This window comes from Leuresthes tenuis, unplaced genomic scaffold, assembly GCF_036924035.1.
Source record: "Leuresthes tenuis unplaced genomic scaffold, fLeuTen1.0.hap1 SCAF_22, whole genome shotgun sequence".
NCBI lineage: Eukaryota > Metazoa > Chordata > Actinopteri > Atheriniformes > Atherinopsidae > Leuresthes > Leuresthes tenuis.
The window spans coordinates 24,746,464-24,771,896 of record NW_027325376.1 but is presented as its reverse complement, the minus strand read 5'-3'; the positions used below and the strand labels follow the sequence as shown (position 1 = coordinate 24,771,896).

The window sequence follows — 25,433 nt, the reverse complement described above, 5'->3', positions numbered from 1 at the left end:
CTCAAACGGTCTCTCATTCATCATATACACAGTTATTTATACATCACCTTCCACCATAAAGCTTTGTCCCTTTTTGTTTCTCTCTTTGTTCTTAAAATGCTGTTATGCATGTCTAAACCAATCCATTAAATTAGATCATTTTGGCAGTTAAGCGATCTACACTTCTTTTCCCCTCTGTCTGATTATTTAATATTGTCTGGGTCCCGTTAAAACAATTATTTTCCCCATCTAATTCCTTGTTTGCTTTAAAACAAGTATTCCCCATTTTCTATCCCTTCAGTAGCCAACCAGTTTGTATGGAGTACACTGGAGCAACTTGTCTGATCAGTAAAACACTGAGACACTACTGAGTAACTACAACTCAACACAGTTTATACACATAACATTCATATACGCACAAACAAACAATTATTTATCGCAATTTTCTCATCTCTGTTTTAACGTACACCCAGGTAAATATTCCTGTAGTCTTCTCATACCGATTAATTTCACTGTTTTGCAAATCCTAATTGAATATTACACATTGACATTGAACTTTACTGGATAAGCAGGTCTTCATTGCATTCAGCAGCCTATATGTGAGCATCTATGTGTAAAATGTTCTTCTTTGCATTTATCAGCAGCAAGCAATTCTTTATTACACATGCATATGAAAATAGTAAAACAATTCTAATGCATTCTAATGCATATATCAGGAGTGTATATCATAATGCTGGGAACAGAACCTCTTTCCCAGAATAGTTCAACTTTCATTACTCAACTGATCATAACTCCGCAATGAGCACATTTCAAAGTATCATTCCTCTACATGTATTCAAAAATCTGTGTATGAATGTTTAATATTTCTTATATTTCTTGAGATCATTCTGTGTGCATGTGGCCTAAACCCAATCTCTGTGTGGCAATATTACTTTAAACTAGATGAACTCTGCCTCTAATCATTTAAACGAGGTGTGGTACAAATATCAACCTTTCTCAGGTAATTACTGATCCTACAAAACCAAACTTAAAAGATCCTTCAAGGTTGTCCCTGATTGGCTCAATCTTAACAAATCAAAGGTAGAAAATCTCTGAACTTGGTGTTAGTTATCACTGCTCAATAGCTTGTATCAGAACTGCAAAAATGAAAACATTAGGTCCACGCTTGGTATCCAGATGGAACCTGAAACATCTCCATGAGCAGGCTTTTTTTTTTTAACTGATCTGTTGAATAGTTATACTCATGACACCGTTAAAATCCCAGATGAAGATCTAGCTCTTGACCATTTTTGTAAATCTTCTAATTCCATAGTTGACAAACACGCCCCTTTTAAAAAGTATAGAACTTAGGACAGGTCTCGTCCCTGGCTTTCGGCAGAACTGTCTTCTTTACTTAAAAAATAAATAAACCTTGGATGCTAGCTGGGCATATGAGGGACCCGGGTCATTGTCTTGCTTTTAGGAAGCTTAGAAATGAATATACAGCAGAAATAAGAAAGGACAAGTCTGATCATTATCTAAATTTGATTCCCAGAGCTTACCCAAATTCCACAAAAGTCTGTCCCACTGCTCCTGTTTTTAATTAGACTTCTATGCCTTCGCAGTCGCAGATTTGTCACTCCTTTTAAGCTTATTGTATGTTCTAAATGTTGTTTTAATCGTGTCTTCAAAAAATGTTGTTTTTTCTGTCTCAGCTATATTGTAAATGAGGTTGTTTTCTCAATATATTTCCAAGTTTAAATAAATGTCATTACTTTTGTGGCACTTTCCATGTCAAGGGGACAGTGGTGGTACTCTGTCCTGCATCATCTTTATTTCTGCTAATCCATGCTTCATACCATAAAATTGGGAATACTATAATAAGAGTAATGATTAATAATACACAGCTGGTTCTTCTTAACCCACAAAATCCTGGTAATCTGAATGGATGCCACGGCCTTTGTCCATCCATTTTCCCTGTCTTATTTTAGTCACACCCTATGTTCTCATGTTAGCCGTTATTTTCTTCACTGAGGTTGAGACGAACCCCCTCCTGTTGAGAGAATTCCCCTTTGTAGTCAGACTTTTGCCTCAGAAAACAGTGGTGGGTAACTAATCTTTCCCTACTTCTGAAGGTCGTGGTACAATGTGATAAGTGAATCCAAGAAGTCCTTCAGCTGCTGTGGGTGATGTAAGTAGTACCTGAAATGGACCTTCCCCCTTTGGGCTGGACCAGTTCTTTTTCTTTATCACTTTGATGATGATCCAGTCCCCGGGCTTTACTGTCTTCAGAGATTCCTTCACCGGTTCACCTGGAACAGACTAAACAGAAGAGATCTCTCTACTTGTTAATATTTGTATTCTGCTAAGGTTTCTTCTCTTTTTCTTTTCTTCTCCATCATGTCAGTTGAATGGTTTTAACTGTGAGAGTACAAATTGTCTTCCATACCTTTTCTCAAATGGAGTTCATCTTGTGCTAGTTGGAGTAATATTCAGTTTCAGAATGGTAAACAGTAAACCCAATATTTCCCATTTCTTCCATAATTTTTTTTCAGTCTTGACTTAATTATTCCATTGTGTCTCTCCACGAAATCTGCTGATTGTGGATGATATGCACAGTGGTTTCTAAGGTCTATTTTAAGTTCTTTGCCATCAGTGAGAGGACAATTTCAAATCTAGAAATGATTTATTTTACCCGTGCTTTTGCTACTGAGAGTGCATCTGCTTGTGCACATGGAAATAGTTCAGTCCTTTTGGTAAAAACCTCTGTTGTCACTGAACAGAATTGTTTCCCTTAACATTAATTTAGTTCAATGAAATCTACACAATAATGAAATAATGAAATCCAAACAAATATGTTGAAAAAGGTACAATATATATATATGAATAAGTGGGTAGCTACTGACAAACAAGCATTAAGCATGTCTCCCTGCCTATTTTCCTACAGCTCACTATACACATAGCGCACACCTTTATTCACAAACTCTTCGACTTATACTCTTTTACCGAAGCTGCGACAGCTCCATTGGCCAAATACCCTTAGATCCTATTTCGGTGAATTTGACATCTGCCTTACATGTAACAGATTAGCGCCTTTTTCTTTACAACGCAGCACTATGACACTTCCCATAGAATCCAGGTCTCTGTCTCTTTAACTCACATTAGCGTCCGTCCACGCTCATAAACTTCAACAAGTCTTTGTTTCCTTAAAACTCTGCGTGCCACACTGCTACGCTTCAAAACTTCCAACTCTTTATTTCTGTACTTCATTAGAACTCAGCGAGCCACACTGCTACGCTTCAAAACGTCCAACTCTTTATTTCTGTACTTCATTAGAACTCAGCGAGCCACACTGCTACGCTTCAAAACTTCAACTCTTTATTTCTTTACTGCAGCGTGCACGTCTGCCATGCCCAGAAACTTAAACGCTGTATTGTACTAACACCCCGTAAACTCTATAACAGCAACTCACAGTTCTGTTAACTTATCTTTCCATGAACTTCAACTTAAACAGCACAAGATCTCTAGTAACGCAACACAAATTTAGACAGAGTTCCCCACTCATATCACACGGCAGGCAACCGTTCGAACAGGCCATTTTAGCATGCTCAGGTGCAAAACACAAAACACCAAAACCCTCCAGTACGGCCCCTGCTCTCATGAGAAGGTGGAAAAACTCACCGTTTTGTTTTGACCCCACTGGATTGTCATGTGAACGCCGAAATGCAGAGCAAAAAACCTCTCAGTTCATGACGCCAAGTTTGTGGTGTATAGGAGATGGTCGCCTTCAAACAGCCTGTGTGTGTGTAGATGATGCAGGAAGAACTCTGCTGACACAGACTTGGTCGACCACAGAAACCTTTGTCAACCAGGTCCGTATCAGAATTACAGAATGATGCATCAAGTCTGGAGAGATGTCTCAAGGCCGCATTCCCCAAAATCTCTACCTTACTGAGGGTTCGGTCTTCCTTAAGTATAATCTGCCTGTTCCTAGTGACCTTGAAGCTGTTGCATGTTCTCATCACTAAGCACAAAGCCCGGACATGGTGTGTGCGTAATTTTGACCCTATTCTTGGACAAATTTACTGGGCATTATGTTATTCTCAAAATGTTCTGGTTTATACCCATAACTTCCTTACACAGATGGCAATTAACAGGCTTATCAATTTGCACAGGTGGTAAACATCAGACACTACACCATGCTGTCTAATAATGTTACCTAATGGTAGCATGTATAAAGTAAAAAGAAGAAAAAAGAAGACATTAGCCATTCAGAGCTAAAGCAGTGTTGTCCAAACATCCAAACTATTTTTCATCTTGTTTGCTTTAGACTACTGAATGCACTAGTATTTGAAATAGCATCAAATATTGTTTCCAAAGTCATTTCTTAAGAAATACTCAAAACAACTTTCAAAAGGGAAATATGATTTTATTTCATTGTAACAATGTTTTTCATCTATACAATAAAAATGTTTAAGATGTGCTGCTACAGCACATACAATTAGTAGTTGTGAAAAATATGAACTATTACAGCATTGCGAAAAAAGTCCTGGAACCAGTGTTGCGCAATGGTATCGGAAATAAAAAATAATTCCCTCCTAGGGAATAGGATTATCGAAACGGTGCTTATACATATCAATCTTTAACTCGAGTTGTGAAACATGAGCTGTATCTGAAATTCTCTACAAATTAAACGAATCTATAACGTCATTAATAAACTCTTACATTTTTTACTTAATGAACGACTTTCTCTCAAGGCCTCAGACTCAGGGCACAGACGTAGAATCAGTTCAAAAGCAAAGATGTTTATTAAATCAAACACAGCAGATAAGGCAGGTTGAGGATCTCCAGGCAGAGCAAACAGAAAAGGCTGTGAAACACCTAAGCACTCTCCTCAGTAAATATGGCTGAGGACGAGTGCAGCTATGAAAGTTATAAAACAAATCTCTCCAACTATGAAACGATAACCAAATAAACTCACGCTCTCCTATTGAGGTGGATTCAAACAAAAGACGCTCTCTCGTAAGCCGAGGCACCTTGAAACTTTAACTGTAAACTTAAAACTCGCCTTTAACAGCGGCACAAAATCTTTCAAGAACAAAACATAAAACACTCCAAAACGGAGGAACAAAACTGGCTATGAAACTTAAACAATGAACCCCAATCTCCATTGACGGAGGTATCTATGAAAGGTACAAATCAAAATCACTCCAAACGGGAGGAACAAAGCAAGGCTATGAAACTTACCGTTGTTAAATAAATCAACTATGGCTTGGAATAAATTACAAAGCAAGATAGCTCTGCAGGAGGATCTCTTACTGCAGGCTCGTGGAAACTATGGCAGTGATCGCTGTGAAATCTATGGACAAGAGGCGAGTCATGAAGCTCAGAAACGGAGACAACATACTGGCACAAGATAAGGGAGACAGACTATCTGAGCACATGAGGGACCAAGGGGTACAGGTGCAAACACTTTGGGAATCAGGGGAGACAATCCGACACTTGACACGGGAGGATACCCGAAACGAGAGGGGAAAGTTAGTGCTTTTCAAAATAAAACCGGAAATGACGAGACAAGACATGAAGAAAACCTAAATCGTGACACTTTCTAAATTTTCTGTGAATGTCTTGTAAGACTTAGGCAAAGAGCAGTTCACTGAGTAGACTGAGTAGACATCATTAAACTCGGTGTATGTGTTCGTGTGTGCAATAAGAAAAGTTCTTGTACTTGTGCAGGCACTCACTGCAATGGTTTTCAAATCTAAAAATTTATTTAAAAATCTGCTCTCTCTGATGGAAGGCGGGGGTTGGGTCCTTGTCCAGTCAACCACTGCATGACTGTTGGAACAGAGTGTTTTGGTTTGATACTCCAACGTCCTTCTTGATCCTGATTTTGTAGTACTTCTTGGGTCCCTGGCCCACACCCATCTTGTCTGTCACAGAGCCTGTCCATGGATGCCAAGGTCTTTCAGCAGCCTGATGGTGGAAGAAACCACAAAACCTCTGCATTCCACTTCAACTGGATAGACTTTCGCTTTCCATCCTCGTTGTTGAGCATCTACTGCCAGTTCTGTGTAGCGCAGTTTATTTCGCTCATAGGCCTCTACTGTTGAATTCTCCCATGGGACTGTGAGCTCTGTGATGTAAACAGCCTTCAGCGAAGGGGACCAGAGTACCAAGTCTGACCTAAGGGTAGTGGCTGCAATCTCAGGTGGAAATATTAGTTGCTGGCCAATATCAACTAGCATCTTCCAGGCCCGGGCCATGGCTAATTGTCCAGCTTCAGTTTGTTGGGGGATGGTTGAGCTTTTCCTGTCCCTTTTGAATGAAGGTTGGGGCCGTGATGGAACTGGCTTCTCTCAGGGGCAAGGAGTTGGTGATATTCCTCTTGTTCTCAGGAGCTGCTGCCAGACTCTTGAGGACCTGGTTATGCTTCCAGGTGTAGCGGCCTTGTGTGAGGCTGGTCTTACAACCAGTCAAGATGTGTTTGAGAGTCGCTGGAGTTGGGCAGAGGGTACAGGTTGAATCCTCATCATACCACTGATGGAGGTTTTTGGAGATGGGAGCACATAATAGGTGGCTCTGATGATGAAGCTGATGTTGCTTGCTTCCATTTCTCAGAACTCCCTCCAGCAAAGCTTTCTCCTCTCCAGTCCTTCCCACCTCATCCATTGTCCCTGCTTGGCAAGAGAGACGGACTTTGCACTTCTTTTCGCCTCCTCCTGACGGTGCACCTCCTCCACCACTTACTTGCCGTAAGGCCAAATCCTCCTCTTCCCAACAGGAGGTGCCCTACGATATCACTGTGCCTCAGGCCCGACGTAGCATGCGGTACCGCGTCAGCTGGTGTCCATTTCCGTCCAGTTATTAGGGGTGGAGCAGTATTATCAGAGTCATCTGGAGTCTTACTTTAGAACACTCTTCGGTGAGGTTCATGATATGCAGTTCAAGGACCCCTTTGCCATAGAGGCTAATGTTAGTCAGATATCATGGAAGTCCAAGCCATTTCTTCATGTATGATATCATGGTTCGTTCCATCTTCTCCACAGCTGTTATTGAGAGTTCATAGATAGTGAGTGGCCACATTACCCGAGGGAGGAGTACAAATTGCAGGTACCAGAGCTTGAGCTTCCCTGGCAGTAGAGTCTTGTTGATATTTTCCAGACTGTTGGTGATGTACAAAGACTTGCTGCACTTGGTCTTTGTCCCTGAGGCTTGTGTTGTACCATCTGCCCAGGCTTTTGACAGGTTGCTCAGACGCCGTTGGTATTGAGTCATCTCCAATGCAGAACTTCATGTTTTTTTAGCTGTCCCTTGACTATTGAGATGCTTCGTGACTTGTTCGGCTTGATTTTCATCTGGGCCCACTTGATGTTCTCCTGCAGTTTTCCAAGTAGCCGCCTGGTACATGCTACAGTAGTGGTCATGTCATCCATGTACGCTCGGATTGGTGGAAGGTGGATCCCGTTCTTAGTTCGCTCACCCCCCACCATCCATCTTGAGGCCCTGATGATGACCTCCATGGCCATTGTGAAGGCCAGGGGTGAGATTGTACACCTACTTCTACACGCTGCCATGATGTTGTAAAGTCTGTTGTTGTGAAGCACACCTGCAGAAGTAAGCTTTTACTAGGCTATTGATGGATGATGGAACGTGGAAGAAGTTGAAGATTTCCCAGAGGAGGTTATGGGGAACTGATCCAAAGGCATTGGCTAGGTCAAGGAAGATGACATGGATGTCTCATTTGTCTTTCTTCGCCGCTTGGATCTGGTTCCAGGTCATACTAGTAGGCTCAAAGCAACCAGAAAATCCATGAATGCTGCCCTTCTGTATGGATGTATCAACGTACTTGTTCTTCTCCAGGTAGCTGGACAACCTCTATGCTATCACGCTGAAAAAGATTTTTCTCTGAACGTTGAGAAGACAGATTGGCCAAAACTGACTTATATTTGTTGCATCCTTCTCCTTGGGAATTAGCACCCCTCCAGCTCTTTGCCATGACTTGGGTATTATTCCCTTCTGCCACACTATTTTCATGAGCCTCCAAAGAAAGTGCAGAACATCTGGTGCGTTCTTGTAGAGCTTATACGGTACTCCATTCGGCCCAGGGGCTGATGCTGATCTTGCGCGTTGTACTGTACTCTCTACTTCCTTCCACTTTGGAGGGCCAGCCTCCAGGTTGAATTCAGGAGGTTAAATAGATGGGATGTCATGTGGGATAACTATCTGTTCGTGCCTTTTCGTGTCATGGTGGACCATTTCCAGATGTTCTTCCAGTTCCTGTTTTGGAATTTTCAGGGTTCCGCTTTTTTCCTTAGCGAAGAGGTCTTTGACGAACTCGAAGGGGTTTTTATAAAACCGAGTTCTTGTGTTTTCCTTCTTCTTGCAACATTTCCTCAAGTTCTCTGCTCTTTGCGAGGTTTCCAACTGACACTTGATGTCTCCCTGGAGTAGCATGAGACCCTCTCTCTCTGTATCAGAGGCCTTCTTCTACTGCTTTCTCAGCTGCCTTCTCGCTCTGACCAGCCTTTTGATCTCTTGCTGCCTCCTGGATTTGACTGGTGCTGGTATTACTTTGTCACTTCTCCTTGTGTTCACTCCAAAGTGCTCTTCTCCGTAGTGGTAGATGATGTCGCTCATCCTTTCCAGCTTTTTCTCTGCTGTGCCCGTTAGTTGCTCCAGGATCTTTGTCAGGTCGTTATTGACCCTCTTCAACAGCTTTATGCCACTTCACACTTGATCTGTGCCCTTTGATCTTTTTCTTCTTGGGAGGTCTCTTTGGTTGGATGGGTTCCTCCACCGGCAATTCTGTGCTTGTATTCTCCTCAGTGAAAGGGGTGCTGATGTTTTGCAAACTTTGTTTTTTGTCCTGTCGCTGTGCTTCAAATCGACTGATTGCTTTATAAGAAGTACTGATCAATGCGAGGCCCTTGTCTCTGCTCTCTCAAGCACCCTCTCTTTCCTTGGTGGGTCCTCAACCCCCTGAATGACACCAAGCCACAAGTGCACACCTGAAGTGAGTGTCCTGCTGCTGTGGTTGTCTCATGTGCTGTGTTCTTGCTCGTAGTCGCAGCTGTCCCTGGATCTGTAGCCATGTTGTCAGTGGTCGAGCCATCTTGCGCCCCCGCTCTCACAGGCTGTTGGGGTATGTTCCTTTGTTTACTTTCTGTAGCACTTGGTGGGTGTCTCCAACAAACTGAACCAGTGTTGGAGACTGCCGCCATGGGTAGCTAGCCCATGACAGCCTCAGTGGGGACTATTCCTTCCAGTCAGCTGTCTCTCCAAGCTGTCACACAGACTTTCCTATTGTAAAGGGTTTGGTTTGGACCCAATAGCAAAACAAAGACAGGCAAGTATAGTTGGTAACAAATTTTATTAGCACACGTCCAGGAAACAATAGCAGCAGGCAAAACAGTTTGTCTTCTGGCCGCTGGCCTTTAACAGTCTTTAGTGAGGATTGGAGTTTAGGCCCAGCCGACCCGGACCATGACACTGGTGAGTAAAGTCTGTGAAACTCAGTCTTGTACTCACTCAGTGAAGTAATAAGAGTCACAGGAACTGCAGGAAGCCACAGAGGAGACAGGACTAACACTCACTACTCTGTAGAGCTGAATCAGGTAATCACCAGATAGCCAAGGGAGCAGACAGGCCGAATCCAGAAAGGGACAGACGAGGATCGTGGTCGGGGACGGCAGGCTGAGGTTATTTTCAGGAGATTCGTGTGGCAGGGTAATCGGAGGCAAGCAAGGTCGAAACCAGGAGATCAGTGCAAGCATCAAGAACAATCTGGCAATGAGTAAGTGTGGAGCTGGGGCTTAAATACAGCCAGAGCAGCGCAGAGACCACAGGTGAATGGAGTTGGCTTGATGAGAAGGGTGTGTCTGATTGGCTGATTGAAGGAGGCAGGTGCAGAGTGGTGAGGCAGAGATGAACTGTGACACATATGTTGTCAGCTGTACTTTCACAGTGGTCACTGGATGAGTCCAGATACTCAGAATCATGAAACACTTTGCTATATTAATTCTAAATGCCTGTTACAACGTGACCCTTTCATTTCATCGGCTTTGCTTTGCTGTAAGACGTATTGCATCACTTCTTGTTGCTTTGCGTGTGCACTGTGACAGTTCTCGCTCCTCTTGAACTACTAATAATCACCTTATTTCTCCCCATAATTTACACATCTTGAATAGTTAACTCTATCCCATACTTGTTATACTCTAACGCTCACTCTTACAGATCTTAAGTCTTTATTTTTCACTTTTTAACGGTGTGTCTGGTTCTCTAGCGTAGCATGGCTACCAGTTCTCTTCCTCTATCTCCTGCTTTCACCTGCCCCGTGTGTCAGATGTTTAGTTACTCCTCTGCCTCCTTTAGTGGTAATGGTACATGTAACAAATGTAGTCTTTTTGTAGTTTTGGAGGCAAGGTTATCTGAATTGGAAGCTCGGCTCTGCACTGTTGAAAACCACCCGATAGCGAGCCAGGCCCCTTTAGTCAGTGCGGAGCCACCTAGCGTAGCTAACTCTGTTAGTCGTCCCCGAGCAGATCCCGAGCAGCCGGGACTTAAGAGTGGCTGGGTGACTGTCAGGAAGAGGAGTCATAGTCCTAAAGTCAAGCCCGTGGTTCACCATCAACCTGTCCACGTTTCAAATAGATTTTCCCCACTCAGCGACACACCCGCTGAGGACAAAACCCTGGTAATTGGCAGCTCTATAGTCAGAAACGTGGCATTAGCGACACCAGCGACCATAGTCAAATGCATTCCAGGGGCCAGAGCGGGCGACATAGAATCCTATTTAAAACTGCTGGCTAAGGATAAGCGTAAATACGGTAAAATAGTTATTCACATTGGCGGTAATGACACCCGGTTACGCCAATCGAAGGTCACTAAAATTAATGTTGCATCGGTGTGTAATTTTGCCAAAACAATGTCGGACTCTGTAGTTTTCTCTGGACCCCTGCCAAATCTGACCAGTGATGACATGTTTAGCCGCATGTCCTCATTCAATCGCTGGTTGTCTAGATGGTGTCCAGCAAACAACGTGGGCTACATAGATAATTGGCAATCTTTCTGGAGAAAACCTGGTCTGATGAGGAGAGATGGCATCCATCCCACTTTGGAAGGAGCTGTTCTCATTTCTAGAAATATGGACGAATTTATTAGTCATCCAAAAACATGACAACCCAGAGTTGAGACCAGGATGCAGAGTTGTAGTCTTACACACTTCTCTGCGGCTTCCCACCTGATGCTGCCCCCCCCTCAATCAAAAAACACAAAAGGAGCAAATCCTCTTGTGCAAAAAAAAATTAAAACAAAAACATCAAACTATTAAATGTGGTTTGCTGAATATTAGATCTCTCCCTTCGAAGTCTCTGTTAGTGAATGATTTGATCTGTGATCATCATATTGATATATTTTGTTTTACAGAAACCTGGCTGCAGCAGGAGGATCATGTTAGCATTAATGAATCAACTCCCTCTGACTATTTAAATGTTCATGTTCCTAGAACCACAGGCAGAGGAGGAGGAGTGGCAGCTATCTTCAGATCAGGGTTACTAATCAGTCCTAGACCCAAGATTAGTTTTAGCTCTTTTGAATCTCTGATTCTCAGTTTTTCCCAAAGTGGAAATCACAAAAACCTCTTGTGTTTGTTGTTGTGTATCGTCCACCTGGCCCTTATTCTGAGTTTCTGTCTGAATTCTCAGAGTTTTTATCCCAGTTAGTGCTGAGTACAGATAAAGTCATTGTAGTGGGTGACTTTAATATTCATGTAGATGTTGAAAATGACAGCCTAAATATTAACTTTAATTCTATATTAGACTCCATTGGATTTTCTCAAAGTGTTCACAGACCTACTCACTGCCTTAATCATACCCTTGACCTTGTGCTGACTTATGGCATTGAGAGTGAACAGTTAACAGTGTTCCCTCATAACCCTGTCTTGTCTGACCATTTTTTAATAACTTTTGAATTTACATTACTTGACTACACGGTTTCTGAGAAGAATTCCACATATAGAAGGTGTCTGTCAGAGAATGCTGTAACCAGATTTAAAGAGTTGATTTCATCATCCTTTTCTTCACTGCCATGTGCAGATATGACAGAGGACGGCTACCTAAATTTTACTCCTGTAGAACTTGACTCTCTTGTTGACAGCACTATAGCTTCAATGCATACAACACTGGACAATGTTGCCCCTCTGAAAAGGAAGGTAATCAGTCAGAAGAGGTTGGCTCCTTGGTATAATTCACAGCTGCGTGCGTTAAAGCAGACTGAAGAAAGCTGGAGAGACAGTGGCGTTCCTCTAATTTAGAAGAGTCTCAATTAGTCTGGAAAGATAGTTTAATAACGTATAAGAAAGCACTTCGTAAAGCTAGAAGTGCTTATTATTCATTATTGATAGAAGAGAATAAGAATAATCCCATGTTTCTTTTCAGCACTGTTGCCAGGCTGACAAAGAGTCCGAGCTCTGTTGAGCCATGTATTCCTTTAACTCTCAGCAGTGATGATTTCATGAGATTCTTCATCAATAAAATAGTTTCTATCAGAGAGAAGATTGATGGAATCCTTCCCACTATTATCACTGATGTATCATCAAGTGCAGCAGCTTTAGGAGTATCTTTAGAACCTGATTTGTATTTAGACAGCTTCTGCCCAGTTGATCTTTCTGAGCTAACAACAGCAATAGTCTCTTCTAAACCATCAACTTGTATGTTAGACCCAATCCCAACCAGACTGTTCAAGGAGGTTTTCCCCTTAATTGACACTTCCATTTTGGATTTGATCAATCTGTCTTTGTTGACAGGATATGTACCTCAGACTTTTAAGGTTGCTGTAATTAAACCTTTACTTAAAAAAACCTACTCTTGATTCAGAAGTGTTGGCTAATTATCGACCTATATCCAATCTCCCTTTTTTGTCTAAAGTTCTTGAAAAAATAGTTGCAGTTCAACTTTGTGATCATTTACATAGAAATAATCTGTTTGAAGAGTTTCAGTCAGGATTCAGAGTGCATCATAGCACAGAAACAGCACTGGTGAAGGTTACCAATGATCTCCTCTTAGCCTCTGATAGCGGACTTGTTTCTGTGCTTGTCCTGTTGGATCTCAGTGCTGCATTTGATACGATCGATCACAGCATTCTGTTACAGAGACTTGAACATGTTATTGGAATTAAAGGAACTGCATTAGGCTGGTTTAAGTCATATTTATCGGATAGATTCCAGTTTGTTCTTGTAAATGAAGAATCTTCCTCACACGTTGGAGTAAGTCATGGAGTTCCTCAGGGTTCTGTGCTTGGACCGATTCTTTTTACTTTATACATGCTTCCACTAGGTAACATTATCAGACAGCATGGCATAAAGTTCCATTGTTATGCTGATGATACTCAGCTGTACTTATCTATGAAACCAATAGGTTGGTCAGACTACAAGCCTGTCTTAATGACATAAAGACCTGGATGACTCAGAACTCTCTGCTTTTAAATTCAGACAAAACTGAAGTTGTTCTCTTTGGACCTGAGCGCTTCAGGGAGAAATTATCTAGTTATATAGTTACTCTAGATGGTATTTCCTTGGCTTCTAGTTCTACAGTGAGGAACCTTGGAGTTATTTTTGACCAGAATTTATCATTTGACGCACATATAAAACTGGTTTCTAGGACTGCCTTCTTTCATCTTCATAATATTGCTAAAATCAGGAACATCCTGTCTCAGGGTGATGCAGAGAAACTAGTCCATGCATTTGTTACTTCAAGATTGGACTACTGTAATTCCTTATTATTGGGCTGTCCCACATATTCTCTGAAAAGCCTCCAGCTGATCCAAAATGCTGCAGCCAGAGTTCTGATGAGAACTAACAGGAGAGATCATGTTTCTCCAGTTTTAGCTTCTCTTCATTGGCTCCCTGTTAAATTCAGAATAGAATTTAAGATTCTTCTTCTCACATATAAAGCTCTTAATGACGAACTCCATCATATCTTAAAGATCTAATTGTAAGGTATTTTCCTTACAAAGCACTTTGCTCCCAAACTCCAGGTTTAGTTGTTGTTCCCAGAGTTTCTAAAAGTAGAATGGGAGGTAGAGCCTTCAGTTATCAGGCCCCTCTCTTGTGGAATAAGCTGCCAGTAAATGTCCAGGAAGCAGACACCCTTTCCACTTTTAAGATTAGGCTTAAAACTTTCCTTTTTGATAAAGCTTATAGTTAGGGATGGCTCAGGTAATCCTGAAACATCCCATAGTTAAGCTGCTATAGGCTTAGACTGCTGGGGGACCTCATCTGTCACACCTTTCCTCACTTTGCTCTCTTTTTCCCCCTGTTTAATTTCACAATTGATTTTATGTCCATGTGACATTATTGTGGTTATTAACTTGTGTTTCCCTGTTCCAACAGATATCCTTTGAATGGTGTTATGGTGTTTTTCCCCCCTCTTTTCTCTCTTTTCTGGCTTCTCAAACCCCAGCTGGTTGAGGCGGATGGCCACCCTTCCAGGTTCTGGTTCTGCCAGAGGTTTCTTCCTGGTTCTGGTTCTGCCAGAGGTTTCTTCCTGGTTCTGGTTCTGCCAGAGGTTTCTTCCTGTTAAAAGGGAGTCATTCCTTTCCACAGTCCCTCAGGCTCAGGACGGGAGATTGGACTGAAGACAAGTTTCGGTGCAATCTGTTGGTTTCCTTAGCAAGGATATTAATTTTTGAATTGGCTCTATATGTATATGAATTAATTGGATTATGATTACAATGAATTTAATTCCAATTGGCTTGAATTGGACTATATTACTTAAGTGCCTTGAGATGACAATTGTTGTAATCTGGCGCTATATAAATAAATTGAATTGAATTTAATTGAATTTAGAGAGGAGCATTGTATGAAACATTTTAGAGCCCAAAAGCAAATATTCAGACAGCTTTCATTCCATCTGTGTTACTTATTTCAGAGTTCAATCACTAGTTTCACTTCAGTTGTGATCTAGATACAATACAAAAAAAACCCAGCAAACATTATACCTACACATGTAAGCATGTCAATAGATAAATGTACAATATGAGTTAAGAGTTTGTGTGGTGATTATGATTTTGTATTTATTTATTTATATATTTCTATTGTTTCCTGAGAGCTGGTTGGTTTTCTTTGTTTGTTTCAGGCTGGGCAGGGCGGCTTGGAGGAGCACTCTCTTACTATCCTAACCTGTGGCTGATCATCAATCTAGCACCGGTTGAAGCTTGCTTGCTTGAAGCCTGTGTTTCTGTGCCAGATGATTGTCTCTCTTCAGTGTGATATGTATGCCTGTTCTGGCGCCCAGCTGGATATCAGTGTTCTGCCCGGCCTTCCATTGAACCAGCCAGCAGCTGACCTCCGAGCCTCTCCTCATGAACCCTGCAACCTTTCCAAGCTTCCCATTTTTTACATCTACCTTACAATCTCCTGTTCACTTCTGGATCCAGTCTTCTCCTGCCCTAACTGTTTGGACACATCTTTCCATTAATTTTGAATGATTAGATGTGTCACATGTCATGTTTGACTGATAAGTTTCTCTATCCCAGATAGCCTTTGCAACTTCTAAAACAAACAAAAAAATTCCTTCATTGTAAACTTGTCTGTTGTCATTTATTGAGGCTAAATCTGTAATATAATGCAAAACTTGACTTTGTTACAGTCAAGCCTCTACAAGCTTCCTATAACTTTAAATATAATTTGTCACGTCTGTTAGTTTTATTATGTGTTATGCTCTTGGTTTAGTCATTAATTTTGCCATGTTTTCCTTTGGTTTCTCGTACCCTGCCATTAAGGTCACTCACTTTACCTGTGCTTTCCCCCTCAGCTGCACTCCATCATTAATCACCTCCCTATTTAAACTAATGGGGCAATCAAGGAAAGATCGAACACAGGTGTGTCAGAGACCAGGTGTCACAGCCACTGCTGTGACAGCTTGATTATTTTAATGCCCATGAGACGCAGAGACTGTGTCTGAGTATAAGCTTCTTGCTGCTTAACCGTTCTCCTTGATGCTGAGAGGTAGACAGAAACTGTTTGGCAGACCAAAGATACATTTCTACAAAGTTATCTTCTTCAATTGTGCCAAGTTTGGTCTTGTCCTTTTACTATTCTGTAATTGCAGTAAGGTTACATGTTAGACATATAGCTTATAAAATCCTGAACTAGTTCAGCAATGTGACAGCTAAGTGTAAAATGTGAAATATTTTTTAAACAAAGACAAGAAAGAAACATTGGATTTGTGGATAGGGACAAAAAAAATTTCAGCGGGTTTGTTTCAAAAACAAATTTGTGGTTTGCAGACAGAGCACAAGTCATCACCTGTCAATGCAGGAACAGGATATCTTGATGTAGGATGTTTTTATAGTGTTGTTTTTAACATAAAACATGTTTTCCTAATGTTAACTCCCAACTGAAAGCACAAGGAAATAGCAACTGAAACCAAAAGTCACACTCAAAGTAAAGTTACTTTAAAACATTGCCTTTTGAATGTGACAAATACTCCATTTGAATCTTTAAAAAGAGGTCTTCAAGATCAGATGGAGCTTGGAGAACTCTTCAAATATTTTGAAACAGTTTGGAATCTTCATATTTTTGGCAAAGTTCTTGAGACCTGCTACTAGTAAGGAATTACAAGTCCAGCTTTGAAGAAACGAATGCATCAACTAGTTTTCCTTACTGGCTGTGGGACATGATGCTCCAGATTTGGTTTTAGATTTCAGGAGGTTAAAGAAAGAGACTTCATTTATGTGAGTTAAAGGACAAAGCTCAGTGGAAAGAGAGGCTGTCTTCCATTTGGAAGGTTGCTTCGCTGGACCACATGTCGATATTTCTTTAGGTAAGACATTGAGTCCCACGTTGCCTTCGATACATTCAGTGTGTGAATAAGTGAACAGTATAGAGAAAAAAAGCATGGTGTTGGGGATGTGAAAGCAAATAACAAAATCTATACCAAAATAGAAGCGTGCAGAGCTGGATGTTCAAGTCCCAGTCTGGATGTCCAGTTCACATTAATGACGTACTTCCAATCCGAGTTTGTGACATATGTTAAGGTGCCAGGTTAAACAAAAGTAGGATAGTTAGTTCGCATTCAAGGTCACGGCTAACCTTAACTTGACTCAAATTAACCTTATTTCCTGAACAATATCACAACAAACCCTTAGAAAAAACAATACGATGCACTTTTAGAATAAACAATGTCCTATGCTTAGCCGTGTCGTACTGACGGTAATGCTAATGCCCAGTGTGTTCTGTTGTTAACACAGTCCTAATGTTCAGTTCTTAAAGAAAAGAGCTGGAAACGGACCTGTGTCAGTCAAGATCCAGTCTTTTGTATAAATCCCTTGTGCTGGAATCATTGTTGGGGAGGTCCCCAACAATGGGGGAGCCTCTAACACTATATAGATTAAGAAATGCTGTCTGAGTGTTTGCGGATGGGTGAATGTGGCCTTTGATGGTCTTTGAGTGGTCAACAAGATAGAAAAGTGTTATGTAAACTACCATTTATATATCTTAGTCAAAGTAACTCAAGTGTTCCCTGCAGAGGTCCTGGAGGCCAGGGTGATGCTATCCAGAGTTAATGTGCTGTGATTTAATGCACATTCTGTGTTTTGGAATAATTTAGGCCAAAAGCAAAAATGTCAGCTTTGTGTGAATTTACAATTATAAATTATCTAGGCCTTCGCATCTCTGACAAATGCTTAGAAAAGCAGCTTCAGTAGTTTATTTAATCTGATTCATTCACCATTGCTGTTTAAATGCACTATAAATCCTAAAATAAACTCTCTAAATCACTTTTGTGCTAATGTTAACATAGCTGGTTTAACAGCTCCTTCAAGGATTTTCGAATGGACAGGTTATGTGTCTATAACTGGCTAAATTCTATGATCAAGAATAGCAGAACATACTAGATTAACTATTGAGTATACACTTGAGTATGCAATGTGTAATGAACTCAAGTGTGGATTTAATGTGGAACCTAACCTTTGGTTATTCCCCCCAATATTCTTGGGGGGGGGGGGGGGGGGGGTGTTGATTCAAAGACACAGATGTGGGACTTCCACACCAAGAGACAGAAACCACCTCCATTTACAATAACCTTTGTCCTTTGGAGATGATTTGTGGGACTCACTCCCACCAGGCCTGTGTCATAACATATTTAGAGGGCATTTAAAAAACAGCTAGCAAAAGCTCTTAATGAATAAACAAAATAATTATTTCATGTGAAGATAGAGTCAGGAGCCTCAGACAGACCAAATCTTCCTTTGTCTACCTTGACATGTAAATCAAAAGAATGCCTCAATACATCTCCCCCTTTTATCGAACAAGACAAGAAATGGATCTCTCACACCTCTACCAACTATTTTCTTTAGATTCATTCTCAACCGGATTATTGGAACTGTGTTGAACAGGTTTTATACCTTTGTACAGATTCTTTAATTTTTTCATTGACATCTCAAGGTGCATTTTGATACCTTTTTCATGATCGTACTTGGTATAATAAGGAAGGAGTAATTATTTAGGTAAATTACAAACTTTTCTATGGAGCCACATTGCCATTGAGTGGTCTGTAGCGCAGCGAAGTTAAACCTAAATTAATGAAGTAATCAGACATTTATATGAAGTAACTCAACTGTTAATTGATGTTCGTCATTGTTTCTTTTTATACTTATACACTGGAAGATAACATTGTTAGGATCTTTATTCATATGTTGTAACTTTACAGATATCCATCTGAATTTGAGAGGTATGCAAGATCCACACCTTTAATCCATTTTTTTTAGTTCAGAGTATGTTATTTCATGTCTTTTTATTTCATAAGATTATAAAATACATATCTTAATAAGGTGTGGTGTTTTCAGAACCCTCTGAACAACTGTTTGTTAAGACAAAAAAATGGATACATTGAGTTTTCTTTGTTTCTTTGAGTTTTCAAAGTCTGAATTAAACAGCCAGGCAAACACCCTAACATTTTCAGGCATATTACTGGCCTGCGTCATGCCTCGCCTCCACTAATCAAACTCGGAAAACTGCCAGAAGAAATCGGAGGAAAGAGAGAAGATTAAGAGAAAAGAAAAAAGAATGAAATAATAGAAAGATGTGTTTTTTGTTTTCTGTTTGCCCGTTTATTTGGTGACCATGTCTTCTGTTTTTCGTTGCAGGTTTTAACCTCCGCTGCTGCATGAGTTAGTACACAGAGTAATATTTTTCTCTCTTTTCTCTCTCTCAAAAAGACAGCGCTATCTTATTAACATTTTGCTCATTTTAAATCATTTTTGTGAATTGAAGTTCAGCTTATTAGAGTTGGTTATTTGACCAAACAAGTGTTCTAACACTCAGGTGAACGCACCAACAATTGTGTTATTTTTGCTGAAGTCTTGACATCGAACCTCCATCTCTTTGGCAACGAGAAGCCCCCAGTGGAGAAGAGAGACTCACAGCTTGCAAGTCACCTTGAAAGTCCTTCGAAATTCATCCACAAACAGCTGAGTACTGAGAAAGGCCCAGAGACAGCCAACGGAGAGATTCCCACTTGGATACCGTTGGCCATCGACCTTGTGTGTATTCCTCTTTTTCGGCCGGTACAGTAGTGTCAAGAGAATTCACTGTTAAAAATGATAAATGACTTAAAAGTACCTTTAAAACTGTAAATGGTGTCTAAAATGAAGACGCAATTTTAGCAATTCCAGAACATTTCTCTTGCCCCCTTCTCAAACCAAGGTGTTCCCTATACTGCCATACATAATCCACTAACTTTTCATGTTTGTACTTTAAGGTTCATGTTTTTGGTTTATTTTTATCTTTCAATAAATAGTCTTTATATATTTAACAAGTCATTGTTGAATGCTTCTTTACGTAATTTCAGTGAATTCAAATGAGAACTCATGAAGTTGCACTGTGAGACTGATGAAGACAATGAAAGTTTTGTTATTGAGGTTTATTGAAAATTCTATTATCAAGGTTTATTTAATTCAATAGTGAGAATGCTAAAAATGTCGAGGCTGTACCTTGTCTTACAATGTCAGCTGGGAAAGGCTGCAAGTGACCAAGTACAGGGTAAAATGGATATACAAAATAAACAAGTCAACACCAACAAGTCATGAACAAATCCTGGCATTGCCATATTGGAATATGCCTGTGCCATTAGGAAAGAAAACAAATCTATTGACAAAACAACATGGTCATTCAGTATATTCAGGTAATCAGCAGACCAAATTTTTGGGCACACAACATTGCTCAACCTAGACCTGACCAACTGAAGCAACTCAAGATCATTTGCTTACTTAAATCTTTTTTCTTGGCCAGTCAGGAAGAGGTACTCATTCCTATCAACTGTGCTAGTACATTTCAAGGTCATGACTAATTTTCTATAATCTGAATGCTCAATTTAGGAGTATATAAAAGTCACAGATTGTACTAAATTGAGTTTTATTATGGGTGTTGAAAGAAAATATTTTACTGACTTACCAGGAAGGTCAATACAAACCCATATAAACCAAAGATGCTGTATTAGAGATATTAGAGTTTCAACAGAAAGCTAGCTATATGCCCCACTGAGAAAAATGGACTAAATTACAAATAATCCAGACACTTCTAGTATTTCAAAAAGTAATTTATGCTTCATGAAAGCCCTCTTTTTTATTTGAGTTTTTACATAACTATATGATGTTTCACTTTTTACAACAGAAGGGTCTTTAAAAAGATTTGAACACTGTTTGTGATTTGAAAAAATGTGAGCACATACAATCATCACGTAGAGAAGTCAAGTACTGCAAACCGAGTTATCTCCATGTTAACAGCTAGCCAGCTTCCCTCTCTGCTCTTATGACTGCTGCTGCTGCTCCAGCATAGCTTCACATGTCCGCCCCAGTTCTCCCAGTTTGACCTTTGCATACTCTGCTCTGTTCAGTGACATCTGACAGTCCTTCCTGGCTGAATAAGTGGAACCTTCGTGAGGTTGTCCAGTAGCTACCTGATGAAAAGACAAGACAGTTAGTTTCAATGCAAGTCCCAATACACTGCTCAGCCATAACATTGTGACTGCTTAACACTGAATTGGTCAAAGTAGCTCTGATCAGGGCTGTGTCTGGTACTGAGATGTCTGGGCTCTGTGGGTTCTGGGGTGTGAGGCTTTGTGGATCTGAGGGATGCATCTGTAGAGTTTGGGGGTCAGGTGAACACTTAACAATCTTTGTTGCATGTGGTCTTTGAGCATTTCCTTAGAAATAATTATTTATTTATTTATTAAATTTTGATTTAGCCAAAAATATTTTTTAATGCTAATTCTGTAATTTATTTAATCTATAGATGTACTTACATCTCTGTTATTTCCCATTTTTTTCCAACCATTTTTCTACTCCAGGCCACATGTTGAAGTTGAACATTTATCTGAAAGATTTCAGTTTGTTCTTGTAAATGAAGAATCTTCCTCACACACCAGAGTAAGTCATGGAGTTCCTCAGGGTTCTGTGCTTGGACTGATTCTTTTTACTCTAAACATGCTTCCATTCGGTAACATTATTAGACAGCATGACATAAATCTCCATTCCTTTGCTGATGATACTAAGCTGTACTTATATATAAAACCAGATTAACCCAATAGGTTGGTCAGACTACAAGCCTGTCTTAAAGACATAAAGACCCGGATGACTCAGAACTTTCTGCTTCTAAATTCAGACAAAACTGAAGTCGATATCTTTGAACCTGAACGCTTCAGGGAGAAATTGTCTAGCTACATAGTTACTCTAGATGGTATTTCCTTGGCTTCTAGTTCTACAGTGAGGAACCTTGGAGTTATTTTTTACCAGAATTTATCAATTGACGCACATATAAAACTGGTTTCTAGGACTGCCTTCTTTTACCTTCGTAATATTGCTAAAATCAGGAACATCCTGTCTCAGGGTGATGCAGAGAAACTAGTTCATGTATTTGTTACTTCAAGATTGGACTACTGTAATTCCTTATTATTGGGCTGTCCCACATATTCTCTGAAAAGCCTCCAGCTGATCCAAAATGCTGCAGCCAGAGTTCTGATGAGAACTAACAGGAGAGATCATGTTTCTCCAGTTTTAGCTTCTCTTCATTGGCTCCCTGTTAAATTCAGAATAGAATTTAAGATTCTTTCTCCACATATTAAGCTCTTAATGACCGAGCTCCATCATATCTTAAAGATCTCATTGTAAGATATTTTCCTAACAGAGCACTTTGCTCCCAAACTGCAGGTTTACTTGTTGTTCCCAGAGTTTCTAAAAGTAGAATGATGGCCACCCTTGCTGAGTCTGGTTCTGCCCGAGGTTTCTTCCTGTGAAAAGGGAATTGTTTCTCTCCACAGTCACCTCAAGAATGCTCAGGACAGGAGATTGGACTGAAGAGAAGTTTCGATGATTTGATTTCCGATTTCTGTTGATTTCCGTAGCTAGGAAATTGTTTTTGAATAGGCTCTCCATGAATGAGAAATTAATTAATTGGATTTCATTGCATTATGATTACAATGAATTGAACTCCAATTGGACTATATTATTTAAATGGACTTATATAGCGCTTTTCTAGTCTAACTGACCACTCACACACTCTTAAGATACATAACTACATGCTTTCTAATAATTCACACACATTCATACGACCAATGATACACTGGGGGGGGCAACATGGGGTTCAGTGTCTTGCTCAAGGACTCTTTGACATGTATCCTGGGGAAGCCAGAGTCGAACCACTGACCTTCCAATTGGTGGGCGACTGCTCTTCCTCCTGAGCTACAGCCGCCCCTAGAATCTGCCTTAAGATGACATTTGTTGTAATTTGGCGCAATAGAAATCAAACTGAATTGAATTGAAGTGTCCTTGGTCAAGACACTGACGTGTCTATTGGTGTGTGAATGATAAGAACAAAAAGCACTATGGAGTGTGCTGTGTGGTTGAATGCGATATGCACTTTCAGTGCCTTGAGTTGATTTAGAGACTTCAGTTTTTCAAATTACATATACAGTTGTTGCTGTGATATACAAATTAAATAATAATGTTGGCTGATCTTGGTTGTGTTCGTGCTGTTGTTGTTCCTTTAGTTTTGCTCTGCTGTGGAAAATATAGAGTGGACAAAGGTGTGTTTTGTAAAGTAAAATTAAATGTTAATATTATGAAGATTGTCCAATGCAACTCTTGTCCGAACTTTTCACCTGTACATCTTTACTATTTATGATTTTTTTGGATTTTGTCCTCTTTGTTGTGAAAATAGTTGTTGTTGGCCTCTTCCAGGTTTAGGTTATTGAATGACTGAACATCCATCTGTCTCTGCTGCAAAAATGGCAATCTGTAGAGGCTGAGAGGAATGCAGACGGATACCTCCATGAAGGTATGATACAGCCTGTAGCGTAAGTGTCAAAAGGCCTTTTCACATTTGTCTTTAAAGCCAGGACTTATGTGCCTTTCTTGGACACTGGTGTCTTCTGTGAATGTACAGAGGTGGCATGGGAGGTTGTAACACATCTGAGATGGTAAGTGGGGATAGTAAAAGAAGCAAAATGAGCTGTGTTAATAAGTGTAAGCCTGCGTCTCAAAACATGCCGCTCTAACCAATAACACTGTTGTCACATAGCTGATTCCACGACATCGACCTGTTGTGTAAGTACACCCTGATTCCTCTTTCTAGCATGTGTGAATTACCATGGAGGAACAACGGTGGGTTAATGGGATGTCCCCCACCTCCCATGTTATCTTTTAATTACCTGGCATAATCAACCCTAACAGAGAACAAGAGGTACAACAATGCTGGTTATCAACTCAGTGAGCAACCTAGGTTTTCGGACGTTTGATATGTGTGTGTTTATGTACAACGGGTGGAGTTGGCATGTCATAATTAATCATATTTCTAGCAGACTGTAAAGCACAGCGGCTGCAGCCAAAGCAGGAAGAAAAGAGAGCTTTTAGTAAAAGTTAATTTTCAATTAGTCTTTTAAAACTAATTCTATAGCTGTCGTATGCATAAACTAGAACTACAGTTTCTTTTTGACCTGTGTGAGGTAGCAGATCTGGGCATTCAGTTCACACTCCACTCGGTTGATTGAGTTCTGGAACTGGAGCAGCTGTCTGTCCAGGAAACTGGCATTGTGTTTGTCTTTGGAGAGTTCGAGAACAGTATTACCTGCCACAACAAGCAAATGTCAATGTCAGTATTCATCATGTCAGAAAAAAGATAAAAAAGAGTTTACAGTTAATCATAGATTGCACACAAACACAAGATTATCTTAAGAAAGATTATTATTAAGAATATTTCTGTTTGTTTGGCTACTACAGAGCAGTAAAAAAAAGTTCCAATTAAGTCTGGTATTTCATCCTCGTATGTCACTGGTGAATTTGCCAGTAACCTGTTGCCTTCTTCCTCATCCTCCTGTGATGGTGTTTCCTGACCTGGCTCCTTTATATTCAGCCACACGTTTCTCTTTATTTTATTTGTGTGCATATGTCTGTCCGTGTGTCTATGTGCGTGCCACAAAAGTGATAATTGTTGTAAAACATTAATGTTACTTCCGTTTTGAATGTGGCCGCAAGCAGCAATGGAATTGAACGATCTCATTTAATTTCATATAGAAGGTCCAATGTTTCCTTTGCTAAAGGGAAACGACTAATAATTAAATAATTTGAGCTCTTTCTATAAACGTTTAGAGAATTTGACTAACTGCTTTTTCTCATGTAAGACTCATGTTAAAGTCTTATAGCAATGCTGATAAAAGCTACTAAAAAACTGAGCAATCATCGACTAGATAGAACGCTGACATTTTGGGCTCGACTCTGGCAGATAATGAATCATAGATTACAGAAATACAGCAATACCAAAAATCACCAAGAATATAAACTATACAATGTCTCTTATTCCCTTACCGGCGCACTGCAGTACCATTGCTATTTCCTTCTCTACGTCCTCCAGAACTCGGAGCCGCTCATTAGCCATCTATAAGCAAGAAAACGCTACAACTCTCCGGGAACAAGATGGACTTCACAGTCCAGTGTGATCCAAAGCCACTTAGGTCCGTCTAAAAAGAAGAAAATCTGAAAAGCAAGTAGGCCAGAAAACAAAGTACCGGCCTTGACATCAAGCTATCGCCAGTTAAAAACTTAGTGCGCATCTACACTCCTTTGTACGGCCAAGCATGTAGGCGGTGAAAATGATTTCACGGTGCATTCAGGCACACATTATAGACGGAAATTTGCATACTCAATGGATAATGGACATTATAAACTTAGAATAATGTCCCAATATGTTTCACATAGACACATTTTGAAAATTATGATTAAAATAGGAAGTAACGTTCTTATCTGCAAACTTGACCATAGTCTTGTGCAGGTCCCAAAGAACACATGTAATCGTTTAAAAATTGTTTACACCTGTATTTTGGAATAACTGACTTGAAGCCATAATATTTTCTCATTCAGTTCTACATAAGTCAATTTTGAATATACCATGAAATAATGAAATCAGATTGATTTTCAGCAAACCA

At 40.2% G+C, this 25,433-nt stretch overlaps 1 protein-coding gene and 1 long non-coding RNA gene across 2 annotated transcripts in view; both read right to left on the bottom strand.

Annotated features, from left to right (window-relative positions):
* LOC140281434 (uncharacterized) overlaps window positions 1-25,433 on the bottom strand; it is a 103,101-nt gene that overhangs the window by 9,859 nt on the left and 67,809 nt on the right. The gene's annotated exons all lie outside the window — the stretch shown is intronic.
* On the bottom strand, window positions 19,906-25,061 carry med11 (mediator complex subunit 11). The gene is made up of 3 exons (XM_072376738.1): window positions 24,817-25,061; window positions 23,949-24,079; window positions 19,906-20,915 (listed from the first exon to the last, which is right to left on the bottom strand). Exons 1-3 carry the CDS (start codon window positions 24,884-24,886, stop codon window positions 20,766-20,768), a joined length of 351 nt encoding a protein of 116 aa, XP_072232839.1. The 5' UTR covers window positions 24,887-25,061; the 3' UTR covers window positions 19,906-20,765.

Coding starts and splice junctions, on each gene's coding strand:
- med11 (XM_072376738.1), bottom strand. CDS start 24,886: ATGGCTAATGAGCGGCTCCGAGTTCTGGAGGACGTAGAGAAGGAAATA. Junction 24,080..24,816: donor AATGGTACTGCAGTGCGCCG/GTAAGGGAATAA, acceptor TTGTTGTGGCAG/GTAATACTGTTCTCGAACTC. Junction 20,916..23,948: donor AGATCTGCTACCTCACACAG/GTCAAAAAGAAA, acceptor TCTTTTCATCAG/GTAGCTACTGGACAACCTCA.